This window comes from Rhinoderma darwinii, unplaced genomic scaffold (assembly GCF_050947455.1).
Source record: "Rhinoderma darwinii isolate aRhiDar2 unplaced genomic scaffold, aRhiDar2.hap1 Scaffold_4596, whole genome shotgun sequence".
In the NCBI taxonomy this organism is placed as follows: domain Eukaryota; kingdom Metazoa; phylum Chordata; class Amphibia; order Anura; family Rhinodermatidae; genus Rhinoderma; species Rhinoderma darwinii.
The window spans coordinates 14,013-36,148 of NW_027463996.1; the positions used below are offsets into that span (position 1 = coordinate 14,013).

A 22,136-nucleotide genomic window follows, 5' to 3' on the forward strand; every position below is an offset into this window, starting at 1 on the left:
AGCCTCTGTAATATATGTTATTAGAGGACAGTGTCACCCCCTCCCCTTCCAGCAGCCTGTACCCCCTCTCCTGCCAGCAGCCTCTGTAATATATGTTATTAGAGGACAGTGTCACCTCCTCACCTTCCAGCAGCCTGTACCCCCTCTCCTGCCTGCAGCCTCTGTAATATATGTTATTAGAGGACAGTGTCACCTCCTCACCTTCCAGCAGCCTGTACCCCCTCTCCTGCCTGCAGCCTCTCTGTAATATATGTTATTAGAGGACAGTATCACCCCCTCACCTTCCAGCAGCCTGTACCCCTCTCCTGCCTGCAGCCTCTGTAATATATGTTATTAGAGGACAGTGTCACCTCCTCACCTTCCAGCAGCCTGTACCCCCTCTCCTGCCTGCAGCCTCTGTAATATATGTTATTAGAGGACAGTGTCACCCCCTCACCTTCCAGCAGCCTGTACCCCTCTCCTGACTGCAGCCTCTGTAATATATGTTATTAGAGGACAGTGTCACCCCCTCACCTTCCAGCAGCCTGTACCCCTCTCCTGCCTGCAGCCTCTGTAATATATGTTATTAGAGGACAGTGTCACCCCCTCACCTTCCAGCAGCCTGTACCCCTCTCCTGCCTGCAGCCTCTGTAATATATGTTATTAGAGGACAGTGTCACCTCCTCACCTTCCAGCAGCCTGTACCCCTCTCCTGACTGCAGCCTCTGTAATATATGTTATTAGAGGACAGTGTCACCCCCTCACCTTCCAGCAGCCTGTACCCCCCTCCTGCCTGCAGCCTCTGTAATATATGTTATTAGAGGACAGTGTCCCCTCCTCACCTTCCAGCAGCCTGTACCCCTCTCCTGCCTGCAGCCTCTGTAATATATGTTATTAGAGGACAGTGTCACCCCCTCACCTTCCAGCAGCCTGTACCCCCCTCCTGCCTGCAGCCTCTGTAATATATGTTATTAGAGGACAGTGTCCCCTCCTCACCTTCCAGCAGCCTGTACCCCTCTCCTGCCTGCAGCCTCTGTAATATATGTTATTAGAGGACAGTGTCACCTCCTCACCTTCCAGCAGTCTGTACCCCCTCTCCTGCCTGCAGCCTCTGTAATATATGTTATTAGAGGACAGTGTCACCTCCTCACCTTCCAGCAGCCTGTACCCCCTCTCCTGCCTGCAGCCTCTGTAATATATGTTATTAGAGGACAGTGTCACCCCCTCACCTTCCAGCAGCCTGTACCCCCTCTCCTGCCTGCAGCCTCTGTAATATATGTTATTAGAGGACAGTGTCACCCCCTCACCTTCCAGCAGCCTGTACCCCCTCTCCTGCCTGCAGCCTCTGTAATATATGTTATTAGAGGACAGTGTCTCCTCCTCACATTCCAGCAGCCTGTACCCCTCTCCTGCCTGCAGCCTCTGTAATATATGTTATTAGAGGACAGTGTCACCCCCTCACCTTCCAGCAGCCTGTACCCCTCTCCTGCCTGCAGCCTCTGTAATATATGTTATTAGAGGACAGTGTCACCCCCTCACCTTCCAGCAGTCTGTACCCCCTCTCCTGCCTGCAGCCTCTGTAATATGTGTTATTAGAGGACAGTGTCACCTCCTCACCTTCCAGCAGCCTGTACCCCTCTCCTGCCTGCAGCCTCTGTAATATATGTTATTAGAGGACAGTGTCACCTCCTCACCTTCCAGCAGCCTGTACCCCTCTCCTGCCTGCAGCCTCTGTAATATATGTTATTAGAGGACAGTGTCACCTCCTCACCTTCCAGCAGCCTGTACCCCTCTCCTGCCTGCAGCCTCTGTAATATATGTTATTAGAGGACAGTGTCATCTCCTCACCTTCCAGCAGCCTGTACCCCCTCTCCTGCCTGCAGCCTCTGTAATATATGTTATTAGAGGACAGTGTCACCTCCTCACCTTCCAGCAGCCTGTACCCCTCTCCTGCCTGCAGCCTCTGTAATATATGTTATTAGAGGACAGTGTCATCTCCTCACCTTCCAGCAGCCTGTACCCCTCTCCTGCCTGCAGCCTCTGTAATATATGTTATTAGAGGACAGTGTCACCTCCTCACCTTCCAGCAGCCTGTACCCCCTCTCCTGCCTGCAGCCTCTGTAATATATGTTATTAGAGGACAGTGTCACCTCCTCACCTTCCAGCAGCCTGTACCCCCTCTCCTGCCTGCAGCCTCTGTAATATATGTTATTAGAGGACAGTGTCACCCCCTCACCTTCCAGCAGCCTGTACCCCCTCTCCTGCCTGCAGCCTCTCTGTAATATATGTTATTAGAGGACAGTGTCACCTCCTCACCTTCCAGCAGCCTGTACCCCCTCTCCTGCCTGCAGCCTCTGTAATATATGTTATTAGAGGACAGTGTCACCTCCTCACCTTCCAGCAGCCTGTACCCCTCTCCTGCCTGCAGCCTCTGTAATATATGTTATTAGAGGACAGTGTCACCTCCTCACCTTCCAGCAGCCTGTACCCCTCTCCTGCCTGCAGCCTCTGTAATATATGTTATTAGAGGACAGTGTCACCCCCTCACCTTCCAGCAGCCTGTACCCCCTCTCCTGCCTGCAGCCTCTGTAATATATGTTATTAGAGGACAGTGTCACCTCCTCACCTTCCAGCAGCCTGTACCCCTCTCCTGCCTGCAGCCTCTGTAATATATGTTATTAGAGGACAGTGTCACCTCCTCACCTTCCAGCAGCCTGTACCCCCTCTCCTGCCTGCAGCCTCTGTAATATATGTTATTAGAGGACAGTGTCACCCCCTCCCCTTCCAGCAGCCTGTACCCCTCTCCTGCCTGCAGCCTCTGTAATATATGTTATTAGAGGACAGTGTCACCTCCTCACCTTCCAGCAGCCTGTACCCCCTCTCCTGCCTGCAGCCTCTGTAATATATGTTATTAGAGGACAGTGTCACCTCCTCACCTTCCAGCAGCCTGTACCCCTCTCCTGCCTGCAGCCTCTGTAATATATGTTATTAGAGGACAGTATCACCCCCTCACCTTCCAGCAGCCTGTACCCCCTCTCCTGCCTGCAGCCTCTGTAATATATGTTATTAGAGGACAGTGTCACCTCCTCACCTTCCAGCAGCCTGTACCCCCCTCCTGCCTGCAGCCTCTCTGTAATATATGTTATTAGAGGACAGTGTCACCCCCTCACCTTCCAGCAGCCTGTACCCCCTCTCCTGCCTGCAGCCTCTGTAATATAGGTTATTAGAGGACAGTGTCACCTCCTCACCTTCCAGCAGCCTGTACCCCCTCTCCTGCCTGCAGCCTCTGTAATATATGTTATTAGAGGACAGTGTCACCCCCTCACCTTCCAGCAGCCTGTACCCCCTCTCCTGCCTGCAGCCTCTGTAATATATGTTATTAGAGGACAGTGTCACCCCCTCACCTTCCAGCAGCCTGTACCCCCTCTCCTGCCTGCAGCCTCTGTAATATATGTTATTAGAGGACAGTGTCACCCCCTCACCTTCCAGCAGCCTGTACTCCCTCTCCTGCCTGCAGCCTCTGTAATATATGTTATTAGAGGACAGTGTCACCTCCTCACCTTCCAGCAGCCTGTACCCCTCTCCTGCCTGCAGCCTGTACCCCCTCACCCTCCAGCAGTCTGTACCCCTCTCCTGCCTGCAGCCTCTCTGTAATATATGTTATTAGAGGACAGTGTCACCCCCTCACCTTCCAGCAGCCTGTACCCCTCTCCTGCCTGCAGCCTCTGTAATATATGTTATTAGAGGACAGTGTCACCTCCTCACCTTCCAGCAGCCTGTACCCCCTCTCCTGCCTGCAGCCTCTGTAATATATGTTATTAGAGGACAGTGTCACCCCCTCCCCTTCCAGCAGCCTGTACCCCTCTCCTGCCTGCAGCCTCTGTAATATATGTTATTAGAGGACAGTGTCACCTCCTCACCTTCCAGCAGCCTGTACCCCCTCTCCTGCCTGCAGCCTCTGTAATATATGTTATTAGAGGACAGTGTCACCTCCTCACCTTCCAGCAGCCTGTACCCCCTCTCCTGCCTGCAGCCTCTGTAATATATGTTATTAGAGGACAGTGTCACCTCCTCACCTTCCAGCAGCCTGTACCCCATCTCCTGCCTGCAGCCTCTGTAATATATGTTATTAGAGGACAGTGTCACCTCCTCACCTTCCAGCAGCCTGTACCCCCTCTCCTGCCTGCAGCCTCTGTAATATATGTTATTAGAGGACAGTGTCACCCCCTCACCTTCCAGCAGCCTGTACCCCCTCTCCTGCCTGCAGCCTCTGTAATATATGTTATTAGAGGACAGTGTCACCTCCTCACCTTCCAGCAGCCTGTACCCCTCTCCTGCCTGCAGCCTCTGTAATATATGTTATTAGAGGACAGTGTCACCTCCCCACCTTCCAGCAGTCTGTACCCCTCTCCTGCCTGCAGCCTCTCTGTAATATATGTTATTAGAGGACAGTGTCATCTCCTCACCTTCCAGCAGCCTGTACCCCCTCTCCTGCCTGCAGCCTCTGTAATATATGTTATTAGAGGACAGTGTCACCTCCTCACCTTCCAGCAGCCTGTACCCCTCTCCTGCCTGCAGCCTGTACCCCCTCACCCTCCAGCAGTCTGTACCCCTCTCCTGCCTGCAGCCTCTCTGTAATATATGTTATTAGAGGACAGTGTCACCCCCTCACCTTCCAGCAGCCTGTACCCCTCTCCTGCCTGCAGCCTCTGTAATATATGTTATTAGAGGACAGTGTCACCTCCTCACCTTCCAGCAGCCTGTACCCCCTCTCCTGCCTGCAGCCTCTGTAATATATGTTATTAGAGGACAGTGTCACCCCCTCCCCTTCCAGCAGCCTGTACCCCTCTCCTGCCTGCAGCCTCTGTAATATATGTTATTAGAGGACAGTGTCACCTCCTCACCTTCCAGCAGCCTGTACCCCCTCTCCTGCCTGCAGCCTCTGTAATATATGTTATTAGAGGACAGTGTCACCTCCTCACCTTCCAGCAGCCTGTACCCCCTCTCCTGCCTGCAGCCTCTGTAATATATGTTATTAGAGGACAGTGTCACCTCCTCACCTTCCAGCAGCCTGTACCCCATCTCCTGCCTGCAGCCTCTGTAATATATGTTATTAGAGGACAGTGTCACCTCCTCACCTTCCAGCAGCCTGTACCCCCTCTCCTGCCTGCAGCCTCTGTAATATATGTTATTAGAGGACAGTGTCACCCCCTCACCTTCCAGCAGCCTGTACCCCCTCTCCTGCCTGCAGCCTCTGTAATATATGTTATTAGAGGACAGTGTCACCTCCTCACCTTCCAGCAGCCTGTACCCCTCTCCTGCCTGCAGCCTCTGTAATATATGTTATTAGAGGACAGTGTCACCTCCCCACCTTCCAGCAGTCTGTACCCCTCTCCTGCCTGCAGCCTCTCTGTAATATATGTTATTAGAGGACAGTGTCATCTCCTCACCTTCCAGCAGCCTGTACCCCCTCTCCTGCCTGCAGCCTCTGTAATATATGTTATTAGAGGACAGTGTCACCTCCTCACCTTCCAGCAGCCTGTACCCCTCTCCTGCCTGCAGCCTCTGTAATATGTTATTAGAGGACAGTGTCACCCCCTCACCTTCCAGCAGCCTGTACCCCCTCTCCTGCCTGCAGCCTCTGTAATATATGTTATTAGAGGACAGTGTCACCCCCTCACCTTCCAGCAGCCTGTACCCCCTCTCCTGCCTGCAGCCTCTGTAATATATGTTATTAGAGGACAGTGTCACCTCCTCACCTTCCAGCAGCCTGTACCCCCTCTCCTGCCTGCAGCCTCTGTAATATATGTTATTAGAGGACAGTGTCACCCCCTCACCTTCCAGCAGCCTGTACCCCCTCTCCTGCCTGCAGCCTCTCTGTAATATATGTTATTAGAGGACAGTGTCACCTCCTCACCTTCCAGCAGCCTGTACCCCCTCTCCTGCCTGCAGCCTCTGTAATATATGTTATTAGAGGACAGTGTCACCTCCTCACCTTCCAGCAGCCTCTGTAATATATGTTATTAGAGGACAGTGTCATCTCCTCACCTTCCAGCAGCCTGTACCCCCCTCTCCTGCCTGCAGCCTCTGTAATATATGTTATTAGAGGACAGTGTCACCCCCTCACCTTCCAGCAGCCTGTACCCCCTCTCCTGCCTGCAGCCTCTCTGTAATATATGTTATTAGAGGGCAGTGTCACCTCCTCACCTTCCAGCAGCCTGTACCCCCTCTCCTGCCTGCAGCCTCTCTGTAATATATGTTATTAGAGGACAGTGTCACCCCCTCACCTTCCAGCAGCCTGTACCCCCTCTCCTGCCTGCAGCCTCTGTAATATATGTTATTAGAGGACAGTGTCACCCCTCACCTTCCAGCAGCCTGTACCCCCTCTCCTGCCTGCAGCCTCTGTAATATATGTTATTAGAGGACAGTGTCACCACCTCTCCTGCCTGCAGCCTGTACCCCTCTCCTGCCTGCAGCCTCTGTAATATATGTTATTAGAGGACAGTGTCATCTCCTCACCTTCCAGCAGCCTGTACCCCTCTCCTGCCTGCAGCCTCTGTAATATATGTTATTAGAGGACAGTGTCACCTCCTCACCTTCCAGCAGTCTGTACCCCTCTCCTGCCTGCAGCCTCTGTAATATATGTTATTAGAGGACAGTGTCACCTCCTCACCTTCCAGCAGCCTGTACCCCCTCTCCTGCCTGCAGCCTCTCTGTAATATATGTTATTAGAGGACAGTGTCACCTCCTCACCTTCCAGCAGCCTGTACCCCCTCTCCTGCCTGCAGCCTCTCTGTAATATATGTTATTAGAGGACAGTGTCACCCCCTCACCTTCCAGCAGCCTGTACCCCCTCTCCTGCCTGCAGCCTCTGTAATATATGTTATTAGAGGACAGTGTCACCTCCTCACCTTCCAGCAGCCTGTACCCCTCTCCTGCCTGCAGCCTCTCTGTAATATATGTTATTAGAGGACAGTGTCACCTCCTCACCTTCCAGCAGCCTGTACCCCCTCTCCTGCCAGCAGCCTCTGTAATATATGTTATTAGAGGACAGTGTCACCTCCTCACCTTCCAGCAGCCTGTACCCCCTCTCCTGCCTGCAGCCTCTGTAATATATGTTATTAGAGGACAGTGTCACCTCCTCACCTTCCAGCAGCCTGTACCCCCTCTCCTGCCTGCAGCCTCTCTGTAATATATGTTATTAGAGGACAGTGTCACCTCCTCACCTTCCAGCAGCCTGTACCCCCTCTCCTGCCTGCAGCCTCTGTAATATATGTTATTAGAGGACAGTGTCACCTCCTCACCTTCCAGCAGCCTGTACCCCCTCTCCTGCCTGCAGCCTCTGTAATATATGTTATTAGAGGACAGTGTCACCTCCTCACCTTCCAGCAGCCTGTACCCCTCTCCTGCCTGCAGCCTCTGTAATATATGTTATTAGAGGACAGTGTCACCTCCTCACCTTCCAGCAGCCTGTACCCCCTCTCCTGCCTGCAGCCTCTGTAATATATGTTATTAGAGGACAGTGTCACCTCCTCACCTTCCAGCAGTCTGTACCCCTCTCCTGCCTGCAGCCTCTGTAATATATGTTATTAGAGGACAGTGTCACCTCCTCACCTTCCAGCAGCCTGTACCCCCTCTCCTGCCTGCAGCCCCTCTGTAATATATGTTATTAGAGGACAGTGTCACCCCCTCACCTTCCAGCAGCCTGTACCCCCTCTCCTGCCTGCAGCCTCTGTAATATATGTTATTAGAGGACAGTGTCACCCCCTCACCTTCCAGCAGCCTGTACCCCCTCTCCTGCCTGCAGCCTCTGTAATATATGTTATTAGAGGACAGTGTCACCTCCTCACCTTCCAGCAGCCTGTACCCCTCTCCTGCCTGCAGCCTCTGTAATATATGTTATTAGAGGACAGTGTCACCCCCTCACCTTCCAGCAGCCTGTACCCCCTCTCCTGCCTGCAGCCTCTCTGTAATATATGTTATTAGAGGACCGTGTCACCTCCTCACCTTCCAGCAGCCTGTACCCCTCTCCTGCCTGCAGCCTCTGTAATATATGTTATTAGAGGACAGTGTCACCCCCTCCCCTTCCAGCAGCCTGTACCCCCTCTCCTGCCTGCAGCCTCTGTAATATATGTTATTAGAGGACAGTGTCATCTCACCTTCCAGCAGCCTGTACCCCCTCTCCTGCCTGCAGCCTCTGTAATATATGTTATTAGAGGACAGTGTCCCCTCCTCACCTTCCAGCAGCCTGTACCCCTCTCCTGCCTGCAGCCTCTCTGTAATATATGTTATTAGAGGACAGTGTCACCTCCTCACCTTCCAGCAGCCTGTACCCCCTCTCCTGCCTGCAGCCTCTGTAATATATGTTATTAGAGGACAGTGTCACCTCCTCACCTTCCAGCAGCCTGTACCCCCTCTCCTGCCTGCAGCCTCTGTAATATATGTTATTAGAGGACAGTGTCACCCCCTCACCTTCCAGCAGCCTGTACCCCTCTCCTGCCTGCAGCCTCTCTGTAATATATGTTATTAGAGGACAGTGTCACCTCCTCACCTTCCAGCAGCCTGTACCCCCTCTCCTGCCTGCAGCCTCTGTAATATATGTTATTAGAGGACAGTGTCACCCCTCACCTTCCAGCAGCCTGTACCCCCTCTCCTGCCTGCAGCCTCTGTAATATATGTTATTAGAGGACAGTGTCACCACCTCTCCTGCCTGCAGCCTCTGTAATATATGTTATTAGAGGACAGTGTCATCTCCTCACCTTCCAGCAGCCTGTACCCCTCTCCTGCCTGCAGCCTCTCTGTAATATATGTTATTAGAGGACAGTGTCACCTCCTCACCTTCCAGCAGCCTGTACCCCTCTCCTGCCTGCAGCCTCTGTAATATATGTTATTAGAGGACAGTGTCACCTCCTCACCTTCCAGCAGTCTGTACCCCTCTCCTGCCTGCAGCCTCTCTGTAATATATGTTATTAGAGGACAGTGTCACCTCCTCACCTTCCAGCAGCCTGTACCCCTCTCCTGCCTGCAGCCTCTCTGTAATATATGTTATTAGAGGACAGTGTCACCTCCTCACCTTCCAGCAGCCTGTACCCCCTCTCCTGCCTGCAGCCTCTGTAATATATGTTATTAGAGGACAGTGTCACCTCCTCACCTTCCAGCAGCCTGTACCCCTCTCCTGCCTGCAGCCTCTGTAATATATGTTATTAGAGGACAGTGTCACCTCCTCACCTTCCAGCAGCCTGTACCCCTCTCCTGCCTGCAGCCTCTCTGTAATATATGTTATTAGAGGACAGTGTCACCCCCTCACCTTCCAGCAGCCTGTACCCCCTCTCCTGCCTGCAGCCTCTCTGTAATATATGTTATTAGAGGACAGTGTCACCTCCTCACCTTCCAGCAGCCTGTACCCCCTCTCCTGCCTGCAGCCTCTGTAATATATGTTATTAGAGGACAGTGTCACCTCCTCACCTTCCAGCAGCCTGTACCCCCTCTCCTGCCTGCAGCCTCTGTAATATATGTTATTAGAGGACAGTGTCACCTCCTCACCTTCCAGCAGCCTGTACCCCTCTCCTGCCTGCAGCCTCTGTAATATATGTTATTAGAGGACAGTGTCACCCCCTCACCTTCCAGCAGCCTGTACCCCTCTCCTGCCTGCAGCCTCTGTAATATATGTTATTAGAGGACAGTGTCACCCCCTCACCTTCCAGCAGCCTGTACCCCCTCTCCTGCCTGCAGCCTCTGTAATATATGTTATTAGAGGACAGTGTCACCTCCTCACCTTCCAGCAGCCTGTACCCCCTCTCCTGCCTGCAGCCTCTCTGTAATATATGTTATTAGAGGACCGTGTCACCTCCTCACCTTCCAGCAGCCTGTACCCCTCTCCTGCCTGCAGCCTCTCTGTAATATATGTTATTAGAGGACAGTGTCACCCCCTCACCTTCCAGCAGCCTGTACCCCCTCTCCTGCCTGCAGCCTCTCTGTAATATATGTTATTAGAGGACCGTGTCACCTCCTCACCTTCCAGCAGCCTGTACCCCTCTCCTGCCTGCAGCCTCTCTGTAATATATGTTATTAGAGGACAGTGTCACCTCCTCACCTTCCAGCAGCCTGTACCCCTCTCCTGCCTGCAGCCCCTGTAATATATGTTATTAGAGGACAGTGTCACCTCCTCACCTTCCAGCAGCCTGTACCCCTCTCCTGCCTGCAGCCTCTCTGTAATATATGTTATTAGAGGACAGTGTCACCCCCTCACCTTCCAGCAGCCTGTACCCCTCTCCTGCCTGCAGCCTCTCTGTAATATATGTTATTAGAGGACAGTGTCACCTCCTCACCTTCCAGCAGCCTGTACCCCTCTCCTGCCTGCAGCCTCTGTAATATATGTTATTAGAGGACAGTGTCACCTCCTCACCTTCCAGCAGCCTGTACCCCCTCTCCTGCCTGCAGCCTCTCTGTAATATATGTTATTAGAGGACAGTGTCACCCCCTCACCTTCCAGCAGCCTGTACCCCTCTCCTGCCTGCAGCCTCTGTAATATATGTTATTAGAGGACAGTGTCACCTCCTCACCTTCCAGCAGCCTGTACCCCCTCTCCTGCCTGCAGCCTCTGTAATATATGTTATTAGAGGACAGTGTCACCTCCTCACCTTCCAGCAGCCTGTACCCCCTCTCCTGCCTGCAGCCTCTCTGTAATATATGTTATTAGAGGACAGTGTCACCCCCTCACCTTCCAGCAGCCTGTACCCCTCTCCTGCCTGCAGCCTCTGTAATATATGTTATTAGAGGACAGTGTCACCTCCTCACCTTCCAGCAGCCTGTACCCCCTCTCCTGCCTGCAGCCTCTGTAATATATGTTATTAGAGGACAGTGTCACCTCCTCACCTTCCAGCAGCCTGTACCCCCTCACCTTCCAGCAGCCTCTGTAATATATGTTATTAGAGGACAGTGTCACCTCCTCACCTCCCAGCAGCCTGTACCCCTCTCCTGCCTGCAGCCTCTGTAATATATGTTATTAGAGGACAGTGTCACCTCCTCACCTTCCAGCAGCCTGTACCCCCTCACCTTCCAGCAGCCTCTGTAATATATGTTATTAGAGGACAGTGTCACCTCCTCACCTCCCAGCAGCCTGTACCCCCTCTCCTGCCTGCAGCCTCTGTAATATATGTTATTAGAGGACAGTGTCACCTCCTCACCTTCCAGCAGCCTGTACCCCCTCTCCTGCCTGCAGCCTCTGTAATATATGTTATTAGAGGACAGTGTCACCTCCTCACCTTCCAGCAGCCTGTACCCCCTCTCCTGCCTGCAGCCTCTGTAATATATGTTATTAGAGGACAGTGTCACCTCCTCACCTTCCAGCAGCCTGTACCCCCTCACCTTCCAGCAGCCTCTGTAATATATGTTATTAGAGGACAGTGTCACCTCCTCACCTTCCAGCAGCCTGTACCCCCTCTCCTGCCTGCAGCCTCTGTAATATATGTTATTAGAGGACAGTGTCACCTCCTCACCTTCCAGCAGCCTGTACCCCCTCTCCTGCCTGCAGCCTCTGTAATATATGTTATTAGAGGACAGTGTCACCCCCTCACCTTCCAGCAGCCTGTACCCCCTCTCCTGCCTGCAGCCTCTGTAATATATGTTATTAGAGGAGAGTGTCACCTCCTCACCTTCCAGCAGCCTGTACCCCCTCTCCTGCCTGCAGCCTCTGTAATATATGTTATTAGAGGACAGTGTCACCCCCTCACCTTCCAGCAGCCTGTACCCCTCTCCTGCCTGCAGCCTCTGTAATATATGTTATGAGGACAGTGTCACCTTCCAGAACTCTTACCCAGTTCAGACTCGGCTCACGGCTAAACTCATGGCTTCGTGCGGCGCTGAAGTCATAGTCCGGACGAAAAGACTCATTCAGAGTGGCGATCAGATAGAAGAGGGTCTTCCGGCTGCATTTATCGCTCAGCGGCCCCTCCTCATCTCCTCCAAGGCTCTTTCCCAGCCTGAGAGACACAAATAAGAGATAAAAAAGACGAAGGCGTGAAATCTCTGCAGCCGTTCTAATACTTGTAATATGGCAGCGAGAAACGTCAGGAGGGAAATTCATCTGACACAGGAGCTGCCGTAATAATCCACCTCGAGGACGGAGCTGTAGAAATTCATGACCCCACGTTCCTGCGTCTCAAGCTTTGGAGGTGCCCAAATAACAAAAGTTCAGTCTATCGCATCAGTTTCAATCAAATATGTTTGGGGGCTTCCTGACGGCACATTTTGGGGTAAAGAAATTTCAGGCATGTTGGATTTGAACACACCCGATGCCATTTGCCACCATGAGGTAACTGGCAGCGGCTTATTTCTCCCCCCCATGTATGGCCACCTTTACTCTTGAAGAGCTCAACAACATGGGTTAAAGGCACCCCACGACTGTAGGTCTCCGAACATGTACGACAAGCATTGATAGAGCTGCTCCACCAAATCACACGTACCTGCTGGGACTGACGCCGCCCGTCTGGGGAGGAGACAGCGCTTCCAGCACATGTGGTTGGCCTTCCTGGCAAAACTGCTTGAACATGTGCTTGTCATCCCCAGCCATCTTACATGAATAGCTCTCCATCCTGCAACACAAAACAAAGATCAAAGGGAGCCGCCACGATCCCTGTACAAACATCTCCTTCGTCAAGGAAAAAGGAAAAAAAGACTCCACTAGAGTTGGCATTAGGTCATATGTGATGTCCTCCTCAGCGACGTGACTGATATTACACAGGAACCACTGATCCCGGGCAGGGAAGTTCAGTACAATTTGCCCAGCAGGTGTTCAGACCAGGCCGGATGCCTCTCCGATGTTTATTTCTGGAGACGGCTCAGGGAGGATGAGGATTGGCCCTGATAGCAGCAGGACACATCCCATAATCTACCTAGGAATATTTCATCCAGATAGAAACTTCCTCCTGCAGCAAATTCACAATTCAATGGTCTTGTAATATTTTTAGTTTGTTGCCCAGAGGTTGGAAGTTATTCGACCCTAGTGCCAAGAAGGGGTATCAGAAAACCATGCAGAAGCCTCGCAGCCGTGTTCTTGGCCATTATGTAATCATCTATGCAATGCTTAGGCCTCTGCCTCCTCTGGTCTTGTAATATGGTTATTAGTGGTGGCACTTATACCACGAGCTCTGTATGACCTGGCTTTACATGGTATACGACCAGTTACAGTCTTATGCCTTCCATAATAATAAATTAATCCCTTCTCCCTCTCTGATCTGTATACTGCAGCTGGCTCGTCCTCCTCTGATCTGTATACTGCAGCTGGCTCGTCCTCCTCTGATCTGTATACTGCAGCTGGCTCGTCCTCCTCTGATCTGTATACTGCAGCTGGCTCGTCCTCCTCTGATCTGTATACTGCAGCTGGCTCGTCCTCCTCTGATCTGTATACTGCAGCTGGCTCGTCCTCCTCTGATCTGTATACTGCAGCTGGCTCGTCCTCCTCTGATCTGTATACTGCAGCTGGCTCGTCCTCCTCTGATCTGTATACTGCAGCTGGCTCGTCCTCCTCTGATCTGTATACTGCAGCTGGCTCGTCCTCCTCTGATCTGTATACTGCAGCTGGCTCGTCCTCCTCTGATCTGTACGCTGCAGCTGGCTCGTCCTCCTCTGATCTTTACGCTGCAGCTGGCTCGTCCTCCTCTGATCTTTACGCTGCAGCTGGCTCGTCCTCCTCTGATCTTTACGCTGCAGCTGGCTCGTCCTCCTCTGATCTTTACGCTGCAGCTGGCTCGTCCTCCTCTGATCTGTACGCTGCAGCTGGCTCGTCCTCCTCTGATCTGTATGCTGCAGCTGGCTCGTCCTCCTCTGATCTGTATGCTGCAGCTGGCTCGTCCTCCTCTGATCTGTATACTGCAGTTGGCTCTTCCTCCTCTGATCTCTATGGTTAGTGATGACTCCTCCTCCGTTGCGCATCTGTACACTGTAGTTGGGTCGTCCTCCACAGATCTCTATACTGCAGTTGGTGAGGACGACTCCTCCGCAGATCTCTATGGTTAGTGATTACTGTCTCGGATCTGTACAGTTGCTCTTGGCTCCTCGTCCTTTGATCTTTACAGTCAGTTACCACTCCTGTCTTGGAGCCATCAGTGGAAATGGCATAATAAAAGTGTAGCGGCACATGGAATGATGGAGCTCCGGCTAATCACACCAACAGAAAAACCTCTGTGCACTATATCACACCAGAGCAACAAGCGTTCATACAGATGGCGATCAGTCTACTCACCTGCCTATGATGTGTGTATCCCCCGTCTCCACACACAGCTGAGAGTTCACAGCTTCAAAACGAGAATTCTCCAGCAGTTTCATCTCTGCTATATCACAAACCGCAAAATCTAAAAACACGAGCATAGAAAACAATGGATTGTGGAAACAGCCGGGGAGGAGGTTACAATGATAACATATAGACAATAACACCCAACATGTATGAGGAGGGGGGTATAATAACATATAGAGAAGAGCACAGGACGTGTATGAGGAGGGGGTATAATAACATATAGAGAAGAGCACAGGACGTGTATGAGGAGGGGGTATAATAAGAGAGAAGAGCACAGGACGTGTATGAGGAGGGGGTATAATAACAGAGAAGAGCACAGGACGTGTATGAGGAGGGGGTATAATAACATATAGAGAAGAGCACAGGACGTGTATGAGGAGGGGGTATAATAACAGAGAAGAGCACAGGACGTGTATGAGGAGGGGGTATAATAACATATAGAGAAGAGCACAGGACGTGTATGAGGAGGGGGGTATAATAACATATAGAGAAGAGCACAGGACGTATATGAGGAGGGGGTATAATAACATATAGAGAAGAGCACAGGACGTGTATGAGGAGGGGGTATAATAACATATAGAGAAGAGCACAGGACGTGTATGAGGAGGGGGGTATAATAACATATAGAGAAGAGCACAGGACGTGTATGAGGAGGGAGGTATAATAACATATAGAGAAGAGCACAGGACGTGTATGAGGAGGGGGTATAATAACAGAGAAGAGCACAGGACGTGTATGAGGAGGGGGTATAATAACAGAGAAGAGCACAGGACGTGTATGAGGAGGGGGTATAATAACATATAGAGAAGAGCACAGGACGTGTATGAGGAGGGGGTATAATAACATATAGAGAAGAGCACAGGACGTGTATGAGGAGGGGGTATAATAACAGAGAAGAGCACAGTTCGTGTATGAGGAGGGAGGTATAATAACATATAGAGAAGAGCACAGGACGCGTATGAGGAGGGGGTATAATAACATATAGAGAAGAGCACAGGACGTGTATGAGGAGGGGGTATAATAACATATAGAGAAGAGCACAGGACGTGTATGAGGAGGGGGTATAATAACAGAGAAGAGCACAGGACGTGTATGAAGAGGGGGTATAATAACATATAGAGAAGAGCACAGGACGTGTATGAGGAGGGGGGTATAATAACATATAGAGAAGAGCACAGGACGTGTATGAGGAGGGGGGTATAATAATAGAGAAGAGCACAGGACGTGTATGAGGAGGGGGTATAATAACATATAGAGAAGAGCACAGGACGCGTATGAGGAGGGGGGTATAATAATAGAGAAGAGCACAGGACGCGTATGAGGAGGGGGTATAATAACATATAGAGAAGAGCACAGGACGTGTATGAGGAGGGGGTATAATAACAGAGAAGAGCACAGGACGTGTATGAGGAGGGGGTATAATAACATATAGAGAAGAGCACAGGACGAGTATGAGGAGGGAGGTATAATAATAGAGAAGAGCACAGGACGTGTATGAGGAGGGGGGTATAATAACATAGAGAAGAGCACAGGACGTGTATGAGGAGGGAGGTATAATAACATATAGAGAAGAGCACAGGACGTGTATGAGGAGGGGGTATAATAACAGAGAAGAGCACAGGACGTGTATGAGGAGGGGGTATAATAACAGAGAAGAGCACAGGACGTGTATGAGGAGGGGGTATAATAACATATAGAGAAGAGCACAGGACGTGTATGAGGAGGGGGTATAATAACAGAGAAGAGCACAGGACGTGTATGAGGAGGGGGTATAATAACATATAGAGAAGAGCACAGGACGTGTATGAGGAGGGGGGTATAATAACATATAGAGAAGAGCACAGGACGTGTATGAGGAGGGGGGTATAATAATAGAGAAGAGCACAGGACGTGTATGAGGAGGGGGTATAATAACATATAGAGAAGAGCACAGGACGCGTATGAGGAGGGGGGTATAATAATAGAGAAGAGCACAGGACGCGTATGAGGAGGGGGTATAATAACAGAGAAGAGCACAGGACGCGTATGAGGATGGGGTATAATAATAGAGAAGAGCACAGGACGCGTATGAGGAGGGGGTATAATAATAGAGAAGAGCACAGGACGCGTATGAGGAGGGGGTATAATAACAGAGAAGAGCACAGGACGCGTATGAGGAAGGGGGTATAATAATAGAGAAGAGCACAGGATGTGTATGAGGAGGGGGTATAATAACAGAGAAGAGCACAGGACGTGTATGAGGAGGGGGTATAATAACATATAGAGAAGAGCACAGGACGTGTATGAGGAGGGAGTATAATAACATATAGAGAAGAGCACAGGACGTGTATGAGGAGGGGGTATAATAACATATAGAGAAGAGCACAGGACGTGTATGAGGAGGGGGTATAATAACATATAGAGAAGAGCACAGGACGTGTATGAGGAGGGAGTATAATAACATATAGAGAAGAGCACAGGACGTGTATGAGGAGGGGGGTATAATAACATATAGAGAAGAGCACAGGACGTGTATGAGGAGGGGGGTATAATAACATATAGAGAAGAGCACAGGACGTATATGAGGAGGGGGTATAATAACATATAGAGAAGAGCACAGGACGTGTATGAGGAGGGAGGTATAATAACATATAGAGAAGAGCACAGGACGTGTATGAGGAGGGGGTATAATAACAGAGAAGAGCACAGGACGTGTATGAGGAGGGGGTATAATAACAGAGAAGAGCACAGGACGCGTATGAGGAGGGGGTATAATAACATATAGAGAAGAGCACAGGACGAGTATGAGGAGGGGGTATAATAACATATAGAGAAGAGCACAGGACGTGTATGAGGAGGGGGTATAATAACATATAGAGAAGAGCACAGGACGAGTATGAGGAGGGGGTATAATAACAGAGAAGAGCACAGGACGCGTATGAGGAGGGGGTATAATAACATAGAGAGAAGAGCACAGGACGCCTATGAGGAGGGGGTATAACATATAGAGAAGAGCACAGGACGTGTATGAGGAGGGGGTATAATAACATATAGAGAAGAGAACAGGACGTGTATGAGGAGGGGGGTATAATAATAGAGAAGAGCACAGGACGTGTATGAGGAGGGAGGTATAATAATAGAGAAGAGCACAGGACGTGTATGAGGAGGGGGTATAATAACAGAGAAGAGCACAGGACGTGTATGAGGAGAGAGGTATAATAACAGAAGAGCACAGGACGCGTATGAGGAAGGGGGTATAATAACAGAGAAGAGAACAGGACGTGTATGAGGAGGGGGGTATAATAACAGAGAAGAGCACAGGACGCGTATGAGGAGGGGGGTATAATAATAGAGAAGAGCACAGGACGCGTATGAGGAGGGGGTATAATAACAGAGAAGAGCACAGGACGTGTATGAGGAGGGGGGGTATAATAACAGAGAAGAGCACAGGACGCGTATGAGGAGGGGGGTATGATAATAGAGAAGAGCACAAGACGTGTATGAGGAGGGAGGTATAATAACATATAGAGAAGAGCACAGGACGTGTATGAGGAGGGGGTATAATAACATATAGAGAAGAGCACAGGACGTATATGAGGAGGGGGTATAATAACAGAGAAGAGCACAGGACGTGTATGAGGAGGGGGTATAATAACAGAGAAGAGCACAGGACGTGTATGAGGAGGGAGGTATAATAACATATAGAGAAGAGCACAGGACGTGTATGAGGAGGGGGTATAATAACATATAGAGAAGAGCACAGGACGTATATGAGGAGGGGGTATAATAACATATAGAGAAGAGCACAGGACGTGTATGAGGAGGGGGGTATAATAACAGAGAAGAGCACAGGACGTGTATGAGGAGGGAGGTATAATAACAGAGAAGAGCACAGGACGTGTATGAGGAGGGGGTATAATAACATATAGAGAAGAGCACAGGACGTGTATGAGGAGGGGGTATAATAACATATAGAGAAGAGCACAGGACGTATATGAGGAGGGGGTATAATAACAGAGAAGAGCACAGGACGTGTATGAGGAGGGGGTATAATAACATAGAGAGAAGAGCACAGGACGTGTATGAGGAGGGGGTATAATAATAGAGAAGAGCACAGGACGCGTATGAGGAGGGGGTATAATAACAGAGAAGAGCACAGGACGTGTATGAGGAGGGGGTATAATAACATATAGAGAAGAGCACAGGACGTATATGAGGAGGGGGTATAATAACAGAGAAGAGCACAGGACGTATATGAGGAGGGGGTATAATAACATATAGAGAAGAGCACAGGACGTATATGAGGAGGGGGTATAATAACATATAGAGAAGAGCACAGGACGTGTATGAGGAGGGGGTATAATAACAGAGAAGAGCACAGGACGTGTATGAGGAGGGAGGTATAATAACATATAGAGAAGAGCACAGGACGTATATGAGGAGGGGGTATAATAACATATAGAGAAGAGCACAGGACGTATATGAGGAGGGGGTATAATAACATATAGAGAAGAGCACAGGACGTGTATGAGGAGGGGGGTATAATAACAGAGAAGAGCACAGGACGTGTATGAGGAGGGGGTATAATAACATATAGAGAAGAGCACAGGACGCGTATGAGGAGGGAGGTATAATAACATAGAGAAGAGCACAGGACGTGTATGAGGAGGGGGTATAATAACATATAGAGAAGAGCACAGGACGTGTATGAGGAGGGGGTATAATAACAGAGAATAGCACAGGACGTATATGAGAAGGGGGGTATAATAACAGAAGAGCACAGGACGAGTATGAGGGGGGGGGTATAATAACAGAGAAGAGCACAGGACGCCTATGAGGAGGGGGTATAATAACATATAGAGAAGAGCACAGGACGAGTATGAGAAGGGGGGTATAATAACATATAGAGAAGAGCACAGGACGTGTATGAGGAGGGGGGTATAATAATAGAGAAGAGCACAGGACGTGTATGAGGAGGGGGTATAATAACAGAGAAGAGCACAGGACGTGTATGAGGAGGGGGGTATAATAACATATAGAGAAGAGCACAGGACGCGTATGAGGAGGGAGGTATAATAACATAGAGAAGAGCACAGGACGTGTATGAGGAGGGGGTATAATAATAGAGAAGAGCACAGGACGCGTATGAGGAGGGGGTATAATAACAGAGAAGAGCACAGGACGTGTATGAGGAGGGGGTATAATAATAGAGAAGAGCACAGGACGCGTATGAGGAGGGGGTATAATAACAGAGAAGAGCACAGGACGTGTATGAGGAGGGGGTATAATAACATAGAGAGAAGAGCACAGGACGCGTATGAGGAGGGAGGTATAATAGAGAAGAGCACAGGACGCGTATGAGGAGGGGGTATAATAACAGAGAAGAGCACAGGACGTATATGAGGGGGTATAATAACATATAGAGAAGAGCACAGGACGTATATGAGGAGGGGGTATAATAACATATAGAGAAGAGCACAGGACGTATATGAGGAGGGGGGTATAATAACAGAGAAGAGCACAGGACGTATATGAGAAGGGGGGTATAATAACAGAGAAGAGCACAGGACGTATATGAGAAGGGGGGTATAATAACAGAGAAGAGCAAAGGACGTATATGAGGAGGGGGTATAATAACAGAGAAGAGCACAGGACGCCTATGAGGAGGGGGTATAATAACATATAGAGAAGAGCACAGGACGTGTATGAGGAGGGGGGTATAATAACAGAGAAGAGCACAGGACGCCTATGAGGAGGGGGTATAATAACATATAGAGAAGAGCACAGGACGAGTATGAGGAGGGGGTATAATAACATATAGAGAAGAGCACAGGACGCCTATGAGGAGGGGGTATAACATATAGAGAAGAGCACAGGACGTGTATGAGGAGGGGGTATAATAACATATAGAGAAGAGCACAGGACGCGTATGAGGAGGGGGGTATAATAACAGAGAAGAGCACAGGACGTGTATGAGGAGGGGGTATAATAAGAGAGAAGAGCACAGGAAGTGTATGAGGAGGGGGTAGAATAACATATAGAGAAGAGCACAGGACGTGTATGAGGAGGGGGTATAATAACAGAGAAGAGCACAGGACGTGTATGAGGAGGGGGTATAATAACATATAGAGAAGAGCACAGGACGTGTATGAGGAGGGGGTATAATAACATATAGAGAAGAGCACAGGACGTGTATGAGGAGGGGGTATAATAACATATAGAGAAGAGCACAGGACGTGTATGAGGAGGGGGTATAATAACATATAGAGAAGAGCACAGGACGTGTATGAGGAGGGAGGTATAATAACATATAGAGAAGAGCACAGGACGTGTATGAGGAGGGGGTATAATAACATAGAGAGAAGAGCACAGGACGCAGTCAATATCCATGACTGCTGCCACTATCTGCCCCCTGGTTCTCCCCTCGTTCTCCTGTGCTGGGGTAATAATATCCATGACTGCTGCCACTATCTGACCCCTGGTTCTCCCCTCGTTCTCCTGTGCTGGGGTAATAATATCCATGACTGCTGCCACTATCTGACCCCTGGTTCTCCCCCTCGTTCTCCTGTGCTGGGGTAATAATATCCATGACTGCTGCCACTATCTGACCCCTGGTTCTCCCCCTCGTTCTCCTGTGCTGGGGTAATAATATCCATGACTGCTGCCACTATCTGCCCCCTGGTTCTGCCCTCGTTCTCCTGTGCTGGGGTAATAATATCCATGACTGCTGCCACTATCTGACTCCTGGTTCTCCCCTCGTTCTCCTGTGCTGGGGTAATAATATCCATGACTGCTGCCACTATCTGCCCCCTGGTTCTCCCCCTCGTTCTCCTGTGCTGGGGTAATAATATCCATGACTGCTGCCACTATCTGACTCCTGGTTCTCCCCCTCGTTCTCCTGTGCTGGGGTAATAATATCCATGACTGCTGCCACTATCTGACCCCTGGTTCTCCCCTCGTTCTCCTGTGCTGGGTAATAATATCCATGACTGCTGCCACTATCTGCCCCCTGGTTCTCCCCTCGTTCTCCTGTGCTGGGTAATAATATCCATGACTGCTGCCACTATCTGCCCCCTGGTTCTCCCCTCGTTCTCCTGTGCTGGGTAATAATATCCATGACTGCTGCCACTATCTGACCCCTGGTTCTCCCCCTCGTTCTCCTGTGCTGGGGTAATAATATCCATGACTGCTGCCACTATCTGCCCCCTGGTTCTCCCCCTCGTTCTCCTGTGCTGGGGTAATAATATCCATGACTGCTGCCACTATCTGACCCCTGGTTCTCCCCCTCGTTCTCCTGTGCTGGGGTAATAATATCCATGATTGCTGCCACTATCTGACCCCTGGTTCTCCCCCTCGTTCTCCTGTGCTGGGGTAATAATATCCATGATTGCTGCCACTATCTGCCCCCTGGTTCTCCCCTCGTTCTCCTGTGCTGGGGTAATAATATCCATGACTGCTGCCACTATCTGCCCCCTGGTTCTCCCCTCGTTCTCCTGTGCTGGGGTAATAATATCCATGACTGCTGCCACTATCTGCCCCCTGGTTCTCCCCTCGTTCTCCTGTGCTGGGGTAATAATATCCATGACTGCTGCCACTATCTGACCCCTGGTTCTCCCCTCGTTCTCCTGTGCTGGGGTAATAATATCCATGACTGCTGCCACTATCTGACCCCTGGTTCTCCCCTCGTTCTCCTGTGCTGGGGTAATAATATCCATGACTGCTGCCACTATCTGCCCCCTGGTTCTCCCCCTCGTTCTCCTGTGCTGGGTAATAATATCCATGACTGCTGCCACTATCTGACCCCTGGTTCTCCCCTCGTTCTCCTGTGCTGGGGTAATAATATCCATGACTGCTGCCACTATCTGACCCCTGGTTCTCCCCCTCG

General features: G+C 50.3%; 1 protein-coding gene across 1 annotated transcript in view; it reads right to left on the reverse strand.

Moving 5' to 3' along the window:
- Positions 1–11,794: 11,794 nt before the first annotated feature.
- Positions 11,795–22,136, reverse strand: part of LOC142718071 (repressor of RNA polymerase III transcription MAF1 homolog) — a gene marked incomplete at its 3' end in the record, with an annotated part of 61,669 nt that continues 51,327 nt past the window's right edge. Inside the window, exons 3-5 of the mRNA XM_075848744.1 lie at positions 14,222–14,330; positions 12,444–12,572; positions 11,795–11,960 (exon numbers count right to left, since the gene is read on the reverse strand). Coding sequence (XP_075704859.1) covers positions 11,795–11,960; positions 12,444–12,572; positions 14,222–14,304 — 378 coding nt within the window. The remainder of the gene's footprint in view (positions 11,961–12,443; positions 12,573–14,221; positions 14,331–22,136) is intronic.